The sequence below is a fragment of the Halyomorpha halys genome, unplaced genomic scaffold, assembly GCF_000696795.3.
Source record: "Halyomorpha halys isolate HHAL.00 unplaced genomic scaffold, Hhal_1.1 Scaffold15.1, whole genome shotgun sequence".
NCBI lineage: Eukaryota > Metazoa > Arthropoda > Insecta > Hemiptera > Pentatomidae > Halyomorpha > Halyomorpha halys.
The window spans coordinates 438,468-463,253 of record NW_027108914.1 but is presented as its reverse complement, the minus strand read 5'-3'; the positions used below and the strand labels follow the sequence as shown (position 1 = coordinate 463,253).

The 24,786-nt window shown below is 29.8% G+C and overlaps 1 protein-coding gene and 1 non-coding gene across 2 annotated transcripts in view; both read right to left on the bottom strand.

Moving 5' to 3' along the window:
* Positions 1-3,164: 3,164 nt before the first annotated feature.
* LOC106680076 (heat shock 70 kDa protein cognate 2) overlaps positions 3,165-24,786 on the bottom strand; it is a 28,568-nt gene continuing 6,946 nt past the window's right edge. The window contains exons 2-7 of the mRNA XM_014419546.2: positions 10,681-10,860; positions 7,657-7,959; positions 6,615-7,013; positions 4,962-5,231; positions 4,681-4,782; positions 3,165-3,986 (exon numbers count right to left, since the gene is read on the bottom strand). Coding sequence (XP_014275032.1) covers positions 3,543-3,986; positions 4,681-4,782; positions 4,962-5,231; positions 6,615-7,013; positions 7,657-7,959; positions 10,681-10,860 — 1,698 coding nt within the window. The 3' untranslated portion in view covers positions 3,165-3,542. The remainder of the gene's footprint in view (positions 3,987-4,680; positions 4,783-4,961; positions 5,232-6,614; positions 7,014-7,656; positions 7,960-10,680; positions 10,861-24,786) is intronic.
* TRNAG-GCC (transfer RNA glycine (anticodon GCC)) lies at positions 11,371-11,441 on the bottom strand. The gene has a single exon. It is a non-coding gene; the product is annotated as a tRNA-Gly (tRNA).

Genomic DNA, 24,786 nt, shown 5'->3' with positions numbered 1-24,786 from the left:
TTTTATGCAAAAACCTTGTATTTAGTTTTTACACTGCAATAGTTTTAATTTATGAAAAATAATTTTGTTGTTATTGTTGCAGAAATGTTAATTATTATTTGTATATAAATATAAATCTTTATTTGTAATTCATCAGTTTTTTTTTTTTTGCCTTTATATTATTTTTTTCTGTTGTTACTTTGTTGTATCAGATTCTATAAAAGTCAACGTATAAGCATATATGAACTCAGTTCGCCTGTAAGGATGTTATAAATAGGAAGTTATTCCAAAGAAATTGATGGAAAAAACATCATGTCACTATCTGGCATCCCTATTAAGTGGTTTATGGCTTCTTAGTACAGGTTTTTCTGTGGAGCATTTCCCAGCAGCCTTCATGATTTACTTTAAGCTATCCTAGCTGCTTCAGAATTTCAGAAAACTTAATCAGCTAATGCAAGGAAACATTTTCATGGAAAAAATATTTTTTTTTAATATACTATCAGGTACTAAAGAATAACAGCTGTACTATGAGTTCTTCTATTGAGATTATCCATTATGTTTAATATAGCATAATTTTTACTGTATTATAATTTAAGATTTTGAAAAATCATAATTTAATTTTTTCTTTATATTACAAGACAGGTAGTTAAACACCATTTAGAAAACCAAAGGAAATTGGGTAAGGATTTGATAGGTATCCTGTAAGTATTTTTTTTTTTAACACGAAAGAGATGGTTAATGAGGATTTTAAATTCAGAGGAGGCTGTAAGATTGTGGGATCTCTGATAACAAAAAAGACATTTGAGTAACAAGGCCACAATGGCTGAGATTGTGGTTATTGATTGAAGTTGTGGGCCATAAAAAACAAATATACTTCTACGTAATTATGTTAGGATGTAAAGATCTCAAGTTTATGAAGTTTTTGTCCCAAAATCATTCTTGTAACAATACATGTGCTGCTAAGCTTATGAGTACATTTTAATTACCTCAAGTTAAAAGAGTAATGTCATTTATTATTTTCCTAAATTAAGGATTTATACTTCTATACATGTGTTGTTGTTAATGGCATACTTTCCATTCCATAAATCTAAAATATTTAAAATACACACATCAAATAAATTTTTACATCACCCCTGTTTTTGCTAAACTCTAAAAGGTAAGAATTGGGCAAAAAAAAATACAATTTCATACAGATTCATTTTTATTGTAAAGAAATTCTTTTTAATTTTACAAAAATGGCACTTTCTTTTAAAATTCATAAAAAAAAAAAATCTTTAAATGTTAAATTAAAGTAACGCATTACTTCCACTTGCCTGTATTGCCTAATTAGGTTCTGACACGCCCATTAAGTGGTTAATGCCTTCTTGGCACAGGTTTCTCTTTAGAGCATTTCCCAGCAGGCTCAGTGGCGTTCATGTCTGGAGGCAATGGTTGCCACTACATTCTGTAAATACCTAGCTCCTGAAGGTATTCTTGTCCAGAGTGGGTGAACATTCTTGTCAACTAGTACAAAGTTTCGTTCATAATCGTTTACCTTCAGAGTTACTATGGGTTCGAGCATATTTCTTAATCTGAGCATTCACAAAACCAACTATGAGCATAAGTTCAGTTTTGCTGTTGTGCAATTCCAAATTCTCCTAATAAGTAAGGGTTATGTTTCAGTAATATATAAAGTATGTTTCATCCGAGAATAAACAATTCCTTCTCTTAGGCAAAGTCAATTTTCATGGTTTCTTTCCGACTGAATGCGATGTAGTCTTTGGAGCTCTGTTCATGAGAGGGCAGTAAAGGGGCCTTGTAGACCTAAGGTTAGCATCATGAAGACAATTTTAAACTGTTCACTCATTACTATCCTTGTACTATGCTGAAGTTGACAGAATATATCTCCAGCTGTTGAGTTTCGGTAATTTTTAATACTTAAGATGATAAAATGGTCTTTGTTTGGACAGGTGTTCCTTGGTTGCCTTACATTATCAATTTGCCCAACATTTGAGAGATTTGGTTTGTTGATCAGCCTCCATCCCTCGAAGCAATAATTAGATGTCATTTTTCTGGAGATAAGACGTTTCTGCTCATCCTTAAAAAGCTCACTATAGCACAAGTTCACTTTGAGAGCACTAAATCTCTACTGAATTTGCTGGCAACCACATGCTTTAGGAATGGTTTTGGCTCCTAATCTGATACTAATCCTGAAACTGCTCTATGTTTATTATTTCGTAATACTATGCTGCTGAAATCAAAAGCCTTTGTTGTGACTTATTGTTATTATGGAAAGAAGAAGTTATGTAAAACTTTTTTTAATGTGTGTAAGATCAAAGGCCTTTAAATGCTACTAAAAAATTTCAATTTTCATGTTACAAATATTGAAACTTTGTTGTTAATATTTCTAGAAATTATTATTTTTGAGAGTAGGATTTTATTTGTTTTCTATCAAAAAAGTATTAATTTGTTAATTTGATTTTAATTTTCAGAAATAAATATCAACATATCATTTTTAACACTATCAGGGATAGATTTATAAAAATTGTAGTGATATTTATTTTATTTTTTTTAAAGTGAAGTTCATTTTGTTTTTTCTTGAAGAAAATGGAAGTGATTTGCAACAATAAATATAACATTTACAATTTGAAGTTGAATTATAATTAAATAATATAAGGATTTATAATTTGCAAAAAAATAACTCGTTATTGATGTTCCAATAACAATTTATGTTTTACTTGAAAAAACTTCTCTTATTAATCATTAATTTTTTCATACTTATAATTTTGTGTTGAATTGCTATTATGTTGTACACGAATTATCGCTCTTTGATAAAAAAAATGATCTTAACTTTTATTTCAATATTTTTTCTTTTTCTTTATTTTGTTTTTTAGTTGATTTTAAATTATTATTTTCAATTCCTCCTTGAATTCTTTTTCTTTGTCCTATTCTCAAATGAATTATAGAGATACAAAGGATTTAAAATAGGGTTTGTTAGTTTCTTCTGTTTGAGAGATTTAAGCTTATCTTAAATCTTCCAAGATTATACTAATAACATATGCAATTATTAAATACAAAATATCTGATAAATTGTTTTAGTAAAACTGGTTTTTGTCTCTTTACATCCAATAAATATTTTTCATCTTGATTGAATTTAGAAATGATCTATGTAAAGTTTTTATTAAGGAATATAAAGAAATCATTCATTTGCAATTAACTCATGTTTATTTTCATGGTACAAATTAAATATTACAGAATATTGACTGTTAGTTAAAATAACTTAGTGGATAATAAATTAATTATACTTTTTAAGCAATAAATAATGACCGAAACTACAATGGTTAATCTATAGGTTAAAATAATACATTCTTGTATAAACTTAGTTTTAATCTTGTAAGCAAATTCATCATAGAAGGCCGATACATCTATCTATATACCATACCTTAATAGAAAACCATCAGTGTTGATTTTGTTTTTTAATCAACGATACATGCCTTTCTTGAAAAAATTGCCATGCAGTTTATTCTAGAAAAGCTTAGTTTTCATGTTCAAAAGTTTTCCATGCAGGTTCAAAAAGTAAATTTTTAATCAACTTCTTCTACAGTTGGACCTTTTGCTCCTCCCTGATGAAGCTTGGTCATAATTGGAGAGCAAATCTTCTGCAGTTCTTTAAGCTTGTCTTCAAATTCCTCTTTTTCTGCCAAAGAGTTCGAATCAAGCCACGAAAGTGCTGAAGAACATTGGTCTGTTATTGTTTTCTTGTCTTCATCAGAAAGTTTGCTAGCAGCATCTTCAGCAGCTTGCTTAACCGAAAAACAGTAGCTCTCAAGCTGGTTTCTGGCATTGACACGCTCACGCTGTTTTTCATCTTCTGCCTTGTATTTTTCGGCATCTGCAAGCATTTTATCAATTTCAGATTTAGATAACCTTCCTTTGTCGTTTGAAATGGTTATCTTTTCTGACTTTCCAGTACTGATATCTTTAGCTGACACATTTAAGATACCATTAGCATCAAGATCAAAAGTCACCTAAAATAAATAAAAAAATTTATAGACTAGTTAATGTTCATAAAAATATTTATAGTGTGTTAACAGTATAAGTACATCTTGATTATTACAGTAGTTTATTTGTAATTTACTTATAGGTATCCGAGGTGCTTCTGAATTCTGAGAATTTTGGAAAAAGATCAGATAATGCAAGAAAACATTTTCAAGAAAAAAGTATATTTCTTTTATACAATTAGGTATTAAGATAATAGCTGTACCCTCATGGCTCTTCCATTGGGATTATCCATTAAGTTTATTATAACACAATTGTTACTGTATTATAATTAAGAAATTGAAAGTTAAAGTTCAATTACAAGACAGCTAGTTCATTTCACTTTTGAACACCATTTACAAAACCAAGGGAAATTGGGTAAGGATTTGATAGATGTCCTGTAAGCACTTCTTTTAAGATGGAAGAGAGGGTTAATGATGATTTTAAACTCAGGCTATAAAATTGTGAGATTTCTGGTGACAGGGAAGTCATAAGAGGAACAAGGGCTATTAGAATAACTGGGTTTGTGGTTATCATTGAAGTTGTGAACCATAAAAAACAAAGATTCAACTACATCATTTTGCTAGGATATAAATAACTCCAGTTTATGAAAAGTTAGTTTGTAAGTATTCTTGTAATAATACATATTCCATTACATTAAGTTTATGAGTACATTTTAATTACCTCAATTTTTGGTACTCCTCGAGGTGCTGGTGGTATACCATTAAGGTTGAAAGTGCCAAGCAAATTGTTATCCTTCGTCATTGCTCTTTCCCCTTCAAATACCTGAAATTGATCAACTTATCAACTGCCGCTTCATTATTTATAATTTACTTTAAGCTATTAATTGTTTTTTGAATTCTCAGAATTTCATAAAACCAAATTAAAAAAATGCATGAAAACTTGTATGATAATTCTAATATGAACAATGGTCTTAAACTTTACTAGGTTCAACTGAGCTTTACCTGAATAGATACTGCAGGCTGGTTATCAGCATATGTAGTAAATGTCTGTTGCTGCTTGCATGGGATCCTTGAGTTACGTTCAACCAATTTTGTCATAACTCCTCCAGCTGTTTCTATACCCAATGACAAAGGTGCTACATCAACCAGCAGCACATCCTGAATAGCAGTGCTGGTATCACCGCTGAGGATTGCTGCTTGTACTGCGGCACCATAAGCAACTGCTTCATCAGGGTTGATGGAAAGGTTCAAAGCTTTACCATTGAAAAAATCCTACAAATACACAAAAGATTAAAAAAAATTTTAGAATTTTTTTCATAGGTGCAATATTTTAACCCTAATTTCCTAGTTTCTAGTAACTTCAATGAATTTTTTTTCATAAAAACTTTTTTAAAATGTTTAAAAAAAAATTGGATTAGGTATTTTTTTCTAAAGACCACAAATAGATCACTATTTTTTTAAACTTATTCATCAATTGAATAAAATAAAGATGATACTGTACGAATTATTTTTTTTTTATTTTAGTATTTTAAAAATGAAAAACTTCCAAGTTTTTAAAATCAAATTTACTGTTGTTAACTCACAATACTCAGAACATTTAATGATGTACCATTAATAATGGATTTTGGACAAAATTGCTTATTTATTGTTTCCTTATTGATTTATTAAAATGATCAAAAATAAATCAGAATATACATACTGAAAACAAAATAAAATTAAATATTATATTCTAATACATTTTTGTTTTCCTAACAAACAAGAATTGAGGAGTATATTATCAAAAGTTAATTTATTTGCTTTTCATAAATAACTTTTTTTTAAAATTTCCTATTGTGAATCTAAATATCATTCAGTATATTTCAAAAAATAAACTTGCTCATTTTGATTAGGTGTTAGAAATCAACATTTTCATAAAAACTTTTAATCATCAAGATGAAACCCGCAAATAATACTTTTAATAATAATAATTTTCCTTAACAAGATAAATTTCACTTTTGATATAATGTTTCTTAATTATGAAATACATTACAAAGAATAGTATCATAAATTTAGTGTTAATATAAATGTTTTTATTGTGTAGATTATAAAAACTTCTTAAATAATAAGATGCTAAACTGTATGCTCTTGAATTTTGTTAAAGTAAATTCAAGGAGGGTGTCTAACGAACCCGTTAAGGTCAGAGAATTTTACAAGCTAATTTTCTGTCATGAATGAGAACTATTTGTCACAATTAGTTTAAATAATTGCTACATATACCTAAGCATAGATAAGACTCATTTAACTTGTGTTCAAACATTATGTTCATATTTTTTTTTATTTATTTATAAATCATAAATAATAGTTAATATTATTACAACAGTTTATAGAACTTGTGTTCTGTTATTGTGAAGTAGCTTTTAAAGTATTTTTCTTTGTTGTTTACTGTTCCACAATGTTTTAGCAGTAGGAAGAATAGTTAAATTATTCATATCATTATATCCAATTATAACTATTTCGATGATCTGGAAAAGTTATGGAATTCTTATCTTTATTTTTTTTTAATAAAGATTTAATATCTATATATATTTTCATTTACTACATATATTTAGATTAATTAATTATTAATTAAAAATTATTAAATAATTTTCACAGGTAAAGTCATGTAGGCTATCTTACTTGTAACATTTTCTGTATTTTAGGAATTCTAATGGATCCTCCGACCAAAACAACATCATGGATTGTACCCTTGTCCATCTTAGCATCATTCAAAGCCCTTTCTACGGGGGATAGGGTCGATCTGAACAAGTCCATACAGAGCTCTTCAAACCGTGCTCTTGTAATCTTGGAATAGAAATCCACTCCTTCATGCAAGGCATCAATCTCTATGCTTGCTTCGGTTGAGGAGGATAGGGTCCTCTTTGCTCTTTCACATGCTGTACGAAGTCGCCTGACAGCCCTGGTATTTCCCCTCATGTCTTTTTTGAATTTCCTTTGAAACTCCTCACAGAAGTGATTCACGAGTCTGTTGTCAAAATCTTCACCACCCAAATGGGTGTCTCCAGCAGTCGATTTTACCTAATATAATAAACAATGGTATATTATTTATAATGTGGATTAGCACTTTTAATATATAATTTAATGAATAGATATTTAAAGTTAAATAGATTTAAGATAGTTATACTATGTTGTAATTGCTTATGAAAATTTTAAGATAAAATTTCATTGGAAATTTAGCAGTGGTCTCTTGGAGGGTGGGAAATGGGTGTACTGAGGTGGTTTCAGTGGGTGAAAATCCCACACACTGATAGGTAAGGACTTATCTGCGTCTTTTGGAGATTTCCACTTCCACTCACTAAAAAAATAAATAAATTAAAAAAAGCACTATTTTGGGAGACTTGGCTATTTGGACTCTAGGAATCTCAAAACCTATATTTTCATCTGAACCTCGAAATTTAAGATGTTTCAACTATTTATTTATTGCTTATTTTAACTCACAATGAAGGTCTTTATCAGGGTTGTTGTACTGGATGGAGATGTAAGCAAAGAGCAAAGGGAGATAAATTTTGTGGAGATATTTTAATATAATAAATAACAGATTGTGAATATAAGAGTAGATTGGAGAAAATGGGGAGAGATAATATAACTTCTCATACCTAAGTTAAATGTTTTAAATCTCATCATTTAAAAAACGTTCTCTCTTTATCCCGTTGATACCGACCTGGAAAAGGGACCCTTCATCGATGGAAAGAATGGATACATCGAAAGTACCCCCGCCGAGATCGAAGATGAGGACATTTTTCTCCCCTTTGAGGTTCTTGTCTAACCCATACGCCAGAGCTGCTGCTGTGGGTTCGTTGATGATCCTCAAGATGTTGAGGCCAGCGATGGCTCCCGCGTCTTTGGTAGCCTGCCTTTGGGAGTCGTTGAAGTAGGCTGGCACTGTGACTACCGCGTCGGTCACCTTGCCGCCAAGGTAGGTCTCTGCTATCTCCCTCATCTTGGTCAGCACCATCGAACTTACCTGTAACATATTATAATGTATTATAACCCTTCAACTACAGTATTAGTAGAAGAAATTACAGTCTGATCAGTGTAACTTTTAAACAGTCTATGCCAGTTCCCAAATATTTTCACAATTGTATCCTTTCTAAGCAAAAAAATCGCGGCGCTGTCGTAGCGCTAAAAAAAATAAATCAATCATCCTTAGAGCAGTAGAGTATTTAGAAAAATAGGGAAAAAACAATGCCAAGTTAATGCTGAAATGCATTGTATTTTTACAATTTCAAATTGTTTTGAGAAAAAAAACAGTGCAAAGTAAATGCTGCAATTTTAGATTTAATTTTTTTTTTTGTTATATTTTGAGAAAGTGGCATACTCTTTGCGTGCTGCGGCAACCACTTTGGTACTGATCTATGCCAGTGGTTCGCAACTTTTTTTTTGGCGATGGGACCTTTACTATTACATAGGTAGATTTAAATTGTGCTATTATTTTGAAATATACCCGGATTCTTAGTTGACACTTCAGTGATAACTTCATGACAAATAATCTGTAATGTTAGCAATAATTAAATAAAATCATAATCTGAAATTGCTATTACAAGTTTAGGAGTATTCAGCCTCGTGTGGAACACCGAGTAATCACTTGAATAGATTCTCATCAATTGGGTTTTCCAAATTGCTGTGTAAGTTTTGAGAAATGATCTATTGTTTAACACAGTACATCGCTGTCCCAGTTCAACAGTATAACATCAAGAAAATGATTATTTTGAAATATGCATATAATTTTAGCAATAAGGGTAAGATCTATACAGCAAAACGCAGAATCATAATTAAACATGTCATAAAATCTAAGTAAATAAAAATATTTCGTAAAAATATATTACAATTTTGAACTGTACAAATCTTACCCTCATTGCTAAGAATACATGCATATCTCAAAATAACTATTTTTTGAGATGTTACACTGTTGAACTGGGGCAGTGACATATTTAGACCGCAATGTAAATCATTTAATATGTTTGTGTAAATTTATTTGTTGGAGTTGAACCATTGTGACTAATTGGATCACGTGTCTTGCTATGATTTTGTTTTTTTTTATTTTTATTAAAATTTTCTACAACTATTCTACCTCACCTATATCAATAATATACTGTATTTTGAGTTTTATTTTTTAATATTAACCATAATTCTGGTCAATTCCGGAGTCTCTTGACCGCTACACCTACGTCTTGTGAAAAATATGAGTAGGTCTATTTCTATTTCTGAGTAAAGTAACAAATATATCGCCCACCAGATGTCTTGAAGAGCTTTCTGGAATAGTTCCATACTCTATATTATTTCAACTCATTACTTCTTAAAACATGGCTCTAGGTTATAAAACATGGTAACTGAAAAAAATTTGAACTTTCGCAAGGATAAAATGATCGTTCGTTTTGCCTTACGCCTGGGCCCTGTTTCATAATGAAAGCTAATAGTATTAGTTCATAGTACAAGTGTAGAAACTAGCGTGGTAATAATACTAATACTTATTTTTTTCATGATGGAGTGATTATTAGTGATATTACAGGAATTAAAAAATACTAAAGTATAAGTTACTGTTGTACAGATAAATCTACAAGACTAATAGTATTAGTTTGTACTTTATTATGAAACAGGGCCCAGTAGTCTCTTAATTTAATACCGACAATGCACCTTTAAAAATGTATACTTCTTAAAAAAAAAAATCAATGCAATCAGTCATAGAAGAGGATTCAGTGAGCCAAAAACTTCACTGTATGAGTATGAGGGTATTTATTATTGATTATTTTGGGTATTTATTCATTATTTAACATACCTCAACCATTTTATTTTTATCAATTTTTTTTTCAGTTATTTATCTCACTTTTTCGGAATTTTTTTTTCAAAACAGCGTAAAATCGCCGTTTTATTAAATTATTTTTAAAACGAATTCGAAAACCTATTATTGTATTTTTTCTCAATACATGAACAAAAACCTAACATCAGGTACTTTCATTAAAAAATAATCAAACTTTACCCATTACCTTTAAATTTAATTAAATAAAAAAATGTCAAGAAATGTAAGAAATTTATTATTTTCTGTAGGTCACCATTGTTAAATAAATTAAATAATTATTTTTCGTTTTCATTGTCTTAATCCAAAAATATTTTAATCTCTAAACCAATTATCACGTGGTTAAAATTCAAAATTGATGAGCTATAATCCCTTATGGCAAACTAGAAAGTTTATATTCTTCATAGTTTGAATTTTTTGAATAAAGGAAAAATTAATATTTATTAGATATATTACTTCCAATTACCGCCTTGTTTTCCAATAACACGCATTGTCCAATAACCACTTTCATCCTAGACAAACAATAAAAAAATGACACTGTTTGCAGTAGTGAAAAATTTTTGAACCAATGTTTTGCAGAAAAACCAAGTTATGAGATAGTAAAACTAGAACGAAAAATGAGAATTATTTTGCTTTGAGTGCTACGATCTCCTAGCGAAAAATGATCTTAGATTTCAGGTATAAGAAAGAAATTTGGATCACTGTAGAAAAAACACGGTTTTCTTGGAAAGCCCTAAAAAAAAATCGTAACTTCTAAAACATAATAATATTTTTTAAATTAATAAAAAGTTGCCTCCTGAAAATAATTATTTATCCCCCTTTAAGGAATTGTGATGTTGAATATAAATGTGCACAATAACATGAACTATTTAATATTTATTGATGGCATACTTCTTCTGGAGCGAATTTCTTAATTTCTCCCTTGTATTCCACTTGGATTTTCGGTTTTCCGCCATCAGAGACGACAGTGAAAGGCCAGTGTTTAATATCACCTTGAATCTTTGGGTCGTCATATTTCCTTCCGATGAGTCGTTTCGCGTCGAACACGGTGTTCTTGGGGTTCATGGCGACCTGTAACATTATAGATTAAATAAAATATATGCATCAATGAACAGAAACAGTAATGAATTTAATAAATCCATTATAATAATACAAAAAAAAAAAAAAATCAGCTTTGTTAGAAGTTAGAAAGGCTATAAAATGCAGGTTAAACTAAGGCAGGAAATAGGATGACGTTATCCTAAATCCTAAGAAACTATCCTGTAGATTACAAACATATTTTAGCGAGAGTGAAAAGGTCAACATTTATTATGCGGGTCCACCTTCTCTTTATGTGGCCATTTTCAAAAATAGGTAATATCAGTTATTTTTTTTTTAACAATTGAATGCCCAATCAATATTTCCTAAATAAAAATCGACCATAATTATTTTCTAAACTTTAAAATTTCCTTAAGTATGTTAGCTACAGGTGCATTTACATCTATAAAGTTATTTTTCTTTATTTTATTGATTCTCATTTGAAAATAATTTTGAAGACATAAATAAACATTTTAATTAACAGGTAAAAAGATAAAAAAAATCTGCATCGGCCGGGAATCGAACCCGGGCCGCCCGCGTGGCAGGCGAGCATTCTACCACTGAACCACCGATGCCTGCTAAATCGAGTTTGTTAAACATATACACAACTTGGTCTATTCATTTGTAAATTTTTGTTAAGAAATAGAGGGACTATTTTTTAAAATAACTTGCATTTTAATCGTTAATTTAAAAGTCAACCAAATCAAATTTGAACAGTATTTGAATGGATTTTGAAAATAAATTACTCTTTCATTCTCTTCTTTCTAAAGAATTGCATGACTTAGTTACAACAGGTATAATATAATTATGTTTTTTTAAAAGTCTATCAATAGTTAAGACATTTTCTGATTAATGGAAACCTCAATTTTAATAATTATCAATTGTGTAATTTTATAACTCAATAGTAAAAATATTATATACTTATATATATAGTATAATATCATTATACTTTTTATGTTATAAAAATTATTTTAAAAATATTTACTAAAATTTGTTAAATATTTAATGTGAAACATAGAATCATATTCATTAAAATTAACAATTAAGTCCTTACATTATATGCATTAGTATTCAATGGTATATTTTTATATTTATTTATCATACTGTTTCCATCTCAAACCCTTTATCACTTATTCTAAACTTGACAAGTTTTGCTAAAGTAAAACTTTAAATTTGATTTATTTTTTGGTATTTTAGAAAACTAAATAATGTGTCGGAAACTCATTAGCCTTATATATATTCATATGTGGTAAGGAGGTTTTGGAATTATGGTCATCATGTACACACAATTATTGCCATTCGCTGCATGAAATATTACCAAAAACCCGCCTTGGACTGTTATTTTTAAATGAAAGATAATATTGATTTATTGGCTATCAATCTTCTGGAAATTTATTGAGATTAATTTGTCATTGATGTATGTGGATAAAAAAAAAATATTAGACTACGCCAGCAAACAAACTTTGTAAAAGACACATATATATAAATTCCCCATTATTAAGACTGTTAGATGAGATAGCAGGTCTAAGCTAAAGGCTCTTTGCCAACCAGATCCAGAAATATTCCGGGGAACTGAATCAAAGAAGGCAATCCTTTACTTGGGGTAACTATATATAGATTCCAGAGCAGCTGGCTGAGTTTAGTTTAAGAATCATTCATAGCAATTCATTAGTACAGTTAAAAAACTTTAACATTAATGACAAGTATATCTATAAAGTTGGTTAATATTAATATTCAAATATATCAACATGACTTGTATTAATGTTGATTCATAAAATTATTTTTTTTAATTCATTATATCTTTATATAAATTTAAAAAAAATTATAATTGCCTTAAGGTAAAAGAAAAAAATAGAATGCAAATACAATGTCCTTAATACATATATTTATTCTCTTTTTGGACACAGATAATTTGAACATATTAAGTTTGTGCAATACATTTTTAAAATACTCATTTATTTATTGATTGTTTGTCTTTTTATAATCAGAAATAAAACTAGAACATTTTATAAAATTTTAGATGAACAATTTTTAAAAACACACTGAATTGTATTATGCTGAAGAGGGGGGGGGGCACAGTTTCTCCGGCACATCCCAGCAGAGAATAAATACATTTACTAATAACATTGTATTTTTATTAAAAATTGTTTGGTCTTATGGCAATTATTATTATTTTTTTAATTACTTTTTAATATTATCATTAAAATTCAGGCGAAAAATAAGTAATAAATTATATAATCAAAATATTGTAATAAATATATCCATAAATTTTTGTGCAAAGGGTTCAAATTATGTCAGTTATTACTATTATTTTATTAATGCCATTATTCACTAATACAGAATAAACTGTACCACTATCATTACTAGCCTCATTAAAAATTATTGTCTGCATACATTGTGTATTAAGAATATTAACTATTTCTGAATTTAAAAAAGAAAATTTTAACAATATTACAGAAATTTATTTGTTTGGAACGAGTCGAATCCTATTATTGACTTAATTATCAAAAGTTTATGTGTGTGTATTCAGTTAACACTACTTTCATTTTAGTGTTTATAATTAAAAGTAGCCATAAAAATAGTATGATAATAATTCATTTATTTCCAATTCAAGCATAATTTTATTCCATATTATGAAAATTAGCATTTTTTTTTTTTTATATATTTCTTAGTTTAAATACTACATTTAATATTCTTTAATGAGCTTTTTAATTTGGTGCCACAAACAGGACTGCTGGTCCAATTGACCGCCATGCCTAAAAGATGTTTTTTCATGTTTATTGTTCAATTCAGTATATTAAATTGCATAGTGCTATTGTTGTTCTCAGGTTGATTTGGTTTCTTTTATTGAGGAATGGTAAAGAAAAATAATGATCCATGCAAATTTATTATTTATAAAAATAGCAAACAAATATTTTGCTAAACTTCTTTATTTTAGTGTATTTAAATTATTTATCTTAAAAATAGGAAAAAAGACATCTAAAATAGTTTACAATAAAAATGTATGCCTAGTCATAGATCAGTATAGATTCCTTGCTGTTATTGTCCTGCGTAAGCAGTTGTTAAAATATAGGTGAATCCAGAAAGGAATGTGAAAAATCTGGAATCAAAGGATAGGAACTATTCAGTTCTTATTAAAGCATTAATTTCATCATTTGTTGGTACCCCTGCATTGGAGGCTGGTAGGAATTCTCTAGCTAACTTTTGATATGCGCAATGGACAATTTTAATTATCATTTCATCTGTCCTGGTATATAACCTACTTCCTCAGCTGCAGACCTATATAACCAAAGAATCAATTAGAAGGTTAACTTTAGTTATTAGCGCCTGCAGATTAAAAATTAATGAGATAATTGCATTTTTCTAGGAAGTTAGCACAAAGAAATAAAATTAATAATAGCATTCTTTTCCCCCAATTTAATTTCCTGGAAGAATGCATATTTTCATTCTGAATCTATTAATACAAATAACTCAATTAAAAATAAATGTGTTTTCCCCTTTACACTTCGTTTTATTTATCATAATTAAAAAAAAAAAACGGTATTGAGCTGAACAGGGCCTTTGTGGTGTTCTCTTATTTCAAACTAGATATTAACTCGATAACAAACTTCATTGTTCTTCTAATTTTTTGTATCCAATAATGCTTATAGAATTGGAATGATAAGAGAGGTTTTGAGATTAGAGGCCAATTAAAGCCATGTTTTTGTTTTTTTTTACTTTTGGAAAATTGATAGGGAACCTAAGAAAGGATTGTAAAATCGTAAAATGTTTATAGTGGTTATTTTTATTTTTTTTTTAATTAGTATATAATTTTATTTTTTGTTGTAAAAAAATGCCAAGAAAACCTTGATAGTTGGGCATTTAAGTTTTTTTTTAATTAAAAAGTTCGATATATATATAAAAAAACAAACAAAGATTCATTTAAAAGGATATATTCACTAGAAGGAATGAATCAGTTCAGTTAAAAGATACAAATTTCCTATATCTAGCAACTAGGTTGATTTCATCGATCGGTTATGTTGAATTGCCCAAGTAAATAAATTTGGATACTTCTTATTTATATATTTTTTTAATGACCAATGGTTATCGTATCACCAGGCAATGTGGCGATGATTACTGCATTTATTTTCAGTTCTTGTTTCTTTAATGTTTTGATTAATTCTATAATTTTTTGGGAAAGGTCATAAAAGGATTGTTCAACAAATGCCGAACCCGTAAAAGGTGGCTAGTTTGTACAATCTGACGAAAGCAGTTTCGCCCACTCGAATTCCCGATTTCTTAATACTGAGTGCCAAAAATAGAGTGAGAGGTAAAGCCTTGTCACAGACCTTTTTCCGGAAACATCTTTTGGTTCTAGCTCTTTCTATCGACTCGTTGTCATGACGCATTATTCCAAAAACGAGAAAAAAATTAATTGATAATTTACATGATTCTGTTCTAGTTTTTTAAATAAAATAAAATATCTTGTGCGTCCATTTAGAAGGCTTTAGCAGCTAAGAGCAATGAAATAATTGCTTGCTGAATCTTAACTAACATTGGTCTAAATAATTTAATTTATTTGATTGGTTATTTTAATTATTCTGCAAACGAACATCTGGAATATTCCGGAAGATGTATAGAACTCTAATTATTTGAAACTTTAATAAATCGAAAGTGAACGAGTTTTCATAGAAACGTAAGCAAAATATTTTTTTAAAATGTGTACAAACTTTAATACCACTTATCGTAGATAATACTGATAAATTCTTTTTTATTTTTTTTATAACATTGAAAATTTAGTAAACTTTTTTATTTGATCCGATTACAATACAATACGATAGAAAGTAAAAAGATGAGATCAAAGCCGTGTATTACTGGTGCTCCTAAAACTATTTTTGTGGTTTGTCTCTTAAATTGTTTACAAAGAGATGGTGTAACACTTCTCTCCTTCAAAGCAATTATGAAGTTAAAAAGGCCACGCCCACGGGGGCTTGGTTTACGTTTAAGTTAATATGGATGTCTGCCATTGTAATCTAAACTGAAACAGAAGACAATGATTGTCTCCTACTGCTCTGTCACGCCCCTGGTCCATCCTAAGGACCGCCTTTTTGGCTTTCCTTTTCTGCCAGCTTACCCCCTGCATTATACTCCTTCTTCCAAGGTATAGTAATAGCTTTTCAAATGCTTATCATTTGTTTTTTATCTTGTAACTTTTATAACCGATCAAATAAATATGTCCATAGTTTACCCTAAATCTTTTTGAGTTATCCGGAATGTGAATTTACATGTCTTCATAACTTTTATTCGGAGATTTAGTCTATGTACAGAAAAGTAAAGGGCTTTAAGCACAAAACTTTTAAAGAGTTTCATCAAAATCTAGAGACATCTTGGCGCTGTAGTCTAGAGCAGTGGCGCCTAAAAGTATTTTCTTGGTATCCGCGAAATAATTTATGAATGGTATATTCCACGTCAACTTAGCAAATTACTGATTTGAATTTTTTTTTCGATTTTGCCCAGGTTTTGTATAGGTATCTACCCTTTCTTATATTTTTCTAAAAATACGGAATTTGACACTTTATTTGTATCTAATGATAATATAGTGGTTCCGCTATTTACCTACTATCCACCTAAAGGGTTCGTTCTCGTACTAAAAGGGTTTCTCCGCCAAAAAAAGTTTGAGAACCATTGTCTGGGGAACAATACCTTTTTCGTTTATTGCGCACCCGATATTGGGCACAGGTTGTCTTAGGTACACTTGAAAGAACAAAATCTGCCAATCTGTTCAAGACAATAGAGATAATCAAGGCAAAGACCAACAGAACAACGACCTAAAATATTGTTTTTTGGACTCAGGGGTTTCTAAAACGCTTATATACGTTAAAACTGCATTTCGAGAATTTAAACTCATAACATTACTGTTCTTATCTAGGTCGTTAGTAAGTAAACATGTAAAAGTTTGTTCATGATTAATTATTCAATTAGAGACTGACACTATACTATTATTTTTTGTAAGTAAATACAAATAAATATTGTCATATATGGAAGCAGCTAATCATATACCATATTTAACCTGAAGGGAGCCTGTAAGACATCTTCGCCATGTATGGTCACGGCGCGAGGAGATCCTGTCTCAGTTGCATAATTTGTTGAGCCTCAACGATTCGACAAGTTGTTTGTAAAACTAATAGAATGATATGGGTTTTTTAAAAACTTATATCTTTGTAAACAAATTCTCAATCAAAATCATAATGAAGTAACAATGTTAATGTCATGTATGTACGAGATAGAAGTTGCCAATGTTAGAGAATTGTAATGGTAACTTTTTACATCAACTGTGTATTTAGGGAATAGAAATATCTAATATCATTTAAATATACAAACATTTCAATCCACACTACGTCAGATTACACGATCTTCATGGTACGTCAGTCACCACACTGCACACAGACTTACTTATAGCTACTATACAAGACCTCATTAAAACATCATACGAGGCATTTCATTACAAACCCTACCGCCACACCAATAGACTGGTACAACAACACATACTGAAGACTAAAAAGAAGCTGGATGGGGGATCTCCTTATTCATTAAATAAAATCGACTAAAATCAGGAGGAGTTACCAATGGGTACCGGTCTCTTATCATCCCACTCATGCCGTTATTATCATTTTGCAAGATATCACATTTGTACATGTCTTCAATCTGAAGAGAGGTGTGAATTAATAAAGAAAGTCAATAAATAAATTTTTAAAAAATAGATAAATGATATTAAAATATCTGTTAATTTAAAAAAATATTTTTTAAAAATGACGAACATTCCAGATTTATGATATTTTTCTCATCTCAACCTTAATAAAACGTTCGCCCGTTTATGTTTTCGTGCTAAATAAACTATATTGACCGTTGAAAATATGTATAAAAACCATATATGTACCTATTTAATATACACACATGTGCATACATTATATGTATAAGTATGTTTCAGAAACAAAACAGTCTCCACTTTTCCGAATTGTTGATTACACGCCTAATTTATAAGTATAAAATTTGAAACAATCAGGTTCACGCATGTTTATCGATACGATATTGCAGGCATTCAATATAAACCATATCACTTAATAAAAGAGCGCAAAAAATCATTAAAAGGAGAGATTGTTTTGATATCCAACGTTTTTCAAATACACACATTTTTTTTTTATCCCTACGTACTTCTTCAGCTAAATAACTCTAATGATCGTTCATTAGTTATCAATGTTCTTTTTAAACCTACATTGAGTACATTATTATATCAGAAAAAACAGTTATCTGGTAAATTTCAGCAGGATGAATGAAAAGGACACTTTGTAAAAAATTCATTCCTAAAAAATTGAATGTAAATTTTTAATTTATTGTTGACAATAAGAAAAATATGTGACTTTTTTTTTTAAAGAGGAGTTTAAAATTTTTAAGTTTAATCTAAGATTATACCATCAAAGATTATTCATTGAAAACAATTATATTCCTGTAATGAAGAATTACATTAAATTTAAATACATTTTATAAAACAAATATGCCCAATACCAATAGTTGTTTGTAAGGTTTATTTTGGAGTAAAATTCATGAGCAAGAGAGGATGAATCGTTCTCACACCGATAGATTTGGCTTAGGAATTTCCAGTCTCTTGTTTGTTTGCACAATGTGTTCTTTGCGTGCCATGTTTGAAGTTTTCCAGATCGGATTCAAAACAATTTAAAAATAAGTTAAATATTTTACAAAGATCTCGGTTATTCTCAAACTGTAAATAATATTATCAACATGCTTTGGTTCGTAAATGTTTACGTTTTTATAAAATGTAGTCAAATTGAATAAATATAAATATTGCCATTATAATAATCTATTCTTGTAAGATTATCAAACATTTGAAGCGTCAGTTGGAGGAATTTCAGTATATGTATTAAAGGATTCCTGGTTGGGTAAATTTATTATTTTTCATGTCAATTACCCTTTATATCGAAACAAACTTTATTTTCAAGAATTTCAATGAGTTACTACTATCATGAAATCTCTCAAATTTCATCCTAACATTTCACCATGAAATGTTTAAGGATGAAGAAAATAAAAATTCATAACTTAATAAATATTAATATTACTAATTCATATAATACAATTATGATTCATAGTAAGTACAAGAGCCCAAGAGGGAAAAAAAGGTAGTTATTTCACCCAAATTTTTGCAAAACTATGCATAATTACTGGTCAAAATTGATGGGTCTACCAAGTACAGGTAGGGGGAATAAAAATGGCGGCTGTTTCAAAACGTTAAAAATAAATAATTTTTCATTCGGAGCTCTGTATCTTTACAACTTCCAACAACACTAGAAAATCTAAAAGAACATTATTTAAAGAAGAGTAAATTTGCTAAAATATTAGCCCTAATAGGGCTATTAACGTTCAATAGATCTCGAGATATAGCTTTTTAAAAAGCAACATTTCATAAAAATGTTGAATGGGTCGTACTGAAAGATCAGTAGTTAGTGAATTTATGTTAAATTTACTTTATTTTGAGTGTTGGCAGACATATGTGCGTCTTATTGGTCTAGAGATATATTTTTTCAAAAATCCAACATTTTATACGAACAACTAGATATTAACATTTCATGAGTTTATTTTGTCAAATATCATAAAAAACTACTACTCCTAAAAAGATAAACAGTATTAACTATTTTATAGTAAATTTAAATAGCTTTAATTTGAGTCCAGACAGACATCAGGACGTGCAATGGTTTCTCAAATAAAGTTTTTCATAAATCAAAGGTATTGTCCAAACAACTATAAATCAATTTATTTTAGCGAATATCATGAAAACTACTATTCCTAAGAAGGGAAAGGTCATAAACTACTTTATAGTACATTAAACTAGCTTTGATTTGATTGCTAATAGACATCTGTACGGCACATAGTTCCTAAAATATAGATTTCTCAAAATAAATTAACTAACTACTGATATTTCAGTACATTTTTATGAAATGTTGCTTTTTAAAAGGCTATATCTCGAAAACTATTGGACGTAAATAGCTCTATTAGGGCTAATGTTTCAGGAAATTTACTCTTCTTTAAATTATGTTCTTTTAGATTTTCTAGTGCTGTTGGTGGTTTTAAGATATAGAGCTCCGAATGAAAAATTAATGATTTTTTAAGGTTTTGAAACAGCCGCTATTTTTTATTCCCCCTACGTATATTGGGCAGATTGTTATACTTCAGTTTTGACTAGTAATTATACATAGTTTTCATTAAAGTAATAAAAATTGGGGTGAGATAACTGCCTTTTTTTGTTCCCGGCTCTTGTACTATAAAGTGTATTCTTATTTACAGGGGGGGAAAAAAGGACACCTATTTTTTTTTTTTTTTAATAACGATGTTGACCAATTTAATATTTTAAGTTGTAGTATCCTCGGTCCCGTCCTCTATACCGTCTATACAGCTGACATCCCATCAACTCCTAACACTATCCTTACCACGTATGCTAATGACACATGTCTCCTCACAGTTAGTAATAACCCTTTGATGCATCCCAAACTCTCCAGTCCCATATCACAATCCTCGAAGAATGGCGTCGAAATTGGAGGATAAAAATAAATCCCATCAAATTACCTTTACTCTTCGTCGTAAACCTTCCGACTGCCCTACAGTATACTTTAATAATATGTCTACTACAGTATACTTTAATAATATGTCCGTCCGCTTCATCATTACAAAAGACTGATCTACATGACAATAATAAGGCCTATCCGGACATACGGAGTTGAGCTTTGGGGCTCCACAAAACCTTCGAATTCCTCTCGTATCCAATCCTTACAATCCAAAACCCTTCGTAAAATCCTCAATGCTCCTTATTTTGATTCTAATAAAACCATACATAAAGATCTTAATGTCCCTTATGTAACCGATTTAGCCCGAACCTGATATCAATCCTTCCATTATAAACTCCCTAACCACCCAAACCCACTAGTTTCTAACCTGGCTTCCTCTTCCATTCCTGGCAATCCTCCGAGGCGCCTGAAAAGAAGATGGCCTCGTGACCTTATATTGTAAAATGTTTTTAGAGTTCTACTACTGGGTAGTTTTTCTATATGCTGTATCTTATCATTAAGATCTTACTTAAAATTTGCTTGTTGTATTTTATATACTGTTGTAAATGTCAATAAATAAATTTAAAAAAAAAAATATTTTAAGTAAGTAGATTTTCAATACTTGGACCAGACTCAGAAATGTTTAACCTTGTTATAAAGATTTATACTGATAACAGTAAAGCTATCTATGATTAAGTTCCAATGCTTCAAATAAATTTGGATGGACACCTTATACATTCATATTTTGTTGACACAAAAATAGCAGAAAATAGAATATTAAAAAAGTACTCCCTAACTTATAAATTTAACCTTCGTTCTAGAATTTGTTTCAGAAACTTGTCAATTCAATTACCTAGAGCTTTAATATCTTTAGAAATATATATTTGCGCCATGTTAATTAAAGAATAAATCGCTAAAGTTAATTAACAAGATTGAAACAATGTATTCATTCAAAATCGATATAATTATAAAATATACAATCTCAAAATAAAATTAATTATTGTATCCGAAGGTTGGGGAAATTGTTTAATTATTTAAAATACAAATAGCACAAACATTTGTCTGTTGGCCGTTCTAAAACAATGCTAACTCAACACAAACGTGTGAATGAAGCACAAATGCCCTTTGATTTGTTTTCAAAAACCGACACTCAACGGGTTGGCCAACTTATACCAGCCAATCTAAATAATTCATCCAAACGCTTGCGCATGCGCGAATACAAGTTTGGCAAACGTGTAGAGGCACCTTTAAAATGAGAGCCTAAAACAATTCAATATCAAGGTTTTAGAAGGTCTTGGAAATGCTGCTCACTATGTTAATGTCATGTAAAGAATACTCAGATACTTTTTTTGATTCATTCTTTTAATGCAATAAATTATTCAATTACTATTCATTTGTTTTTCATTATCCCTGTATTAAAGGAAATTAGCAATTATTAAAATATATAGATAATATTAGTATAAAAATAAAAAATAAAAATAGATAATATAAATTATATAAATAGTTTATTTATTTAGGTATTAAGAATGCAAGAACATAACCACATCAACAGAACGTAGGAGAACATATAAGAAAGCACTGGATCTTTTAATCCAATCTTTAGTTTGTATTATTTTAGCTCAAATGTTTCTTCTATTTTAATTTTAATTGTTTATTAATTGACCACTTGTTTTCGTTACTTATTTTATGTTTTTTAATATACGTCTTTTTTTTTTTTCGTTTGTTTTTATATTTTTCTTTGTATTTTAATGGATACTGTTTATTTATACTTCAAAATGAATGCTCAAATTAAAATTCACAAAATCATTATTATACAAATAATATAGCTATATTCAATAGGGTTACTATGCAATCGAAAAAAACGAAAAAAAATTATTTATTATAAAAGGACTTTGTAAAAAAATTGCTACAGTTCAGGCATCAAACTTCCACTTTCTAGCCTAATTTGGATTAAAATTAATCCTTGCTCGTTTCAAAACAGCAATTAAGTAAATTACTCTGCATTGGCCGTTATAACGCTGTTATGTTATTTTCTCCTTTTAATAGCTCATAAGCATAATTGAAACATACTGCCCTATTCTTTTGGACCTTAACATTTACATTCCTGCCTCATAATCCTCGGAGCAAGGTGAACTTACTTTGTCCTCCCTCACCATCACCTTATTTCCTCCTCACCTCGTAAGCACAAGAGCCCGAGTGAGGTCGCGACACCCGCCATAGGCCAAATCCGGAGAGGCCAACCTCTCCACTTGAATCATACTCCGAGTCCCAATAAGGCTTTGCGTTCGCCCGCGGGCCTTTTATATTACTTGTCCAAGAGGTGCTGATATGGGGTCAAGGGTGATCCTAACTGAGGCATAGGACTTTGCTTCTCAAACATGGCTGAGTGACCTCTGTTGACCTAGGGAAAATATTTTTGGGCGCATTAGTTACATTAAAAAAAAAAAACATTAGCCTCATCAAAAAGATCTACTTGTCATAAGAGGGGGTCAAGTTGGCCAGGAATATTTTTCTTGGATCCCATTCAAATAGTCGAACTCGCTGAAATGATTTTTTTTTCGAGGCTTTGGGAGCACAACTAGAAATATCGTTCGAGATAATATTAGTATAAAAGGGGAAGGCTTGTCGTCATTAATCTTCGTGTTGGGCATATAACATTTGGAAACCAAAATATTGTATATTTGTGACCTCAATTCAGTAATTGGTGTTAGATACAGTAATTTTGGAGTTTCGCAAGTGAGTATTGTAACGGCGCCTTTAGACTGATACGAAAAATAATCTTAAATAAAAATAATTTTTATTTTTTATTTTTTATATTTTATCACATTTGTCGATTTTTATTGTATTTTACTTATAAAATTTATTGTGGAAGCGGGATTAGGGACTGAGCTACTAGCTCCAAGAACCTAGGTTCAAATCCTGCTATGGCAGATAATTATTCTCTGTTTCACTGCAGCCGTGAGCTAGCCATGTGGGTTCGCGGTATGCCCTCCGAGGTCCACCTAATCTCATATAGTGGATACCTTAATTGAGTAAAAATTTGACGATCAAGGGTATTTCTGACCAAATCACCTCCTTGCACAACCGTTGGTCAACTAGCAGTACTTCATTACAAAATACTCCAACCCTGACCCCTGGGTTGTCTTGGTACAGATTTAATTTTTTTTTTAAATATAATTTGTTATTCCATTTTAAAATAATAATAATAATGATAACATGGGTTATCATCAATAATAATATCGTTTATTAATTTCAGTGTGCCTAAAATTAAAAAAAAAAAAGGTTAAAGATCCACTGCCCTGATATAAACTCCATAAACATTTTTTTTATTGAATGAATGAAAAAAGGAGAATCTTGAGGTTTTAATAATGGTTTGAAAATAAAGAGGCATGGTTAGTAATCTATAAATATAAAACGATCATTTCCCGTGATCATCCGATCCTGAGATTTGTAAGTGTATCTCAATCTTTTAAAGTTCTCTAAGAACTTTTTATGTTCAAATATGCCTGATGAGAACAATTCGCATGTTATATATTTTAAGTTTAAGATGTTTGTTGGATAAATTTTTAAATTATTTAAAATTTATGGCTTGTATCTTCTATGATCTTAGATTAGGTCACAGGTGATATCCTTTTCAAGATCAATTTTCAATCGGTGATTGATCTGTTTGTCAAATATTATAAGAGCTCCATAAAGTTGAATGTTGATAGAGGTATTGATAAATGAGGAAGGGTGGTTTGTTGGGATTTATTTTATTCTTCTAGTTTCATCACTACTTTTTAATGAATCTGATCCATAACACACGTATTTAGTGAAAGTAATTCTAGAATGGATTGGAATGTCTGCTGTATAAACCGTGGGATCTGGAATACGAAAAATATGTAGCAATAAGTAAAATTATATTTTACTTTGAAGTTTTTGTCAAGTGCAAAATTGTCAGAAAACTGTTACTAAAAAGGAAATAGGAGAGGGCGAGGGTAGGGGGAGGAAAGGAGTTGATGAAGTTACAAACAATGAGATTAAAAAAAAAATAGCGTCCAAAGGTGTATACTTTTTTTTTAATCAATATCTTTTTTAAAACCCAGTAGTATTGACAACGAATTGAAAATATAAAACTTACTTCATATATTTAATCAATATTGTATCTTTAGTATATATGCCCTCAATAAGCCTCCAATGGCTTCAATTCTAGAAAATGCTGGAATCTCCTGAAGTTTTGCTTCGCTTTCCACATACGACGGTAACGGTCGGTTCGGATTTTGGTGGTTTGAGTGTATAATTTTTATATTTTATTATAAGTATATTATTCGAGTGTATTATTTTTTATATA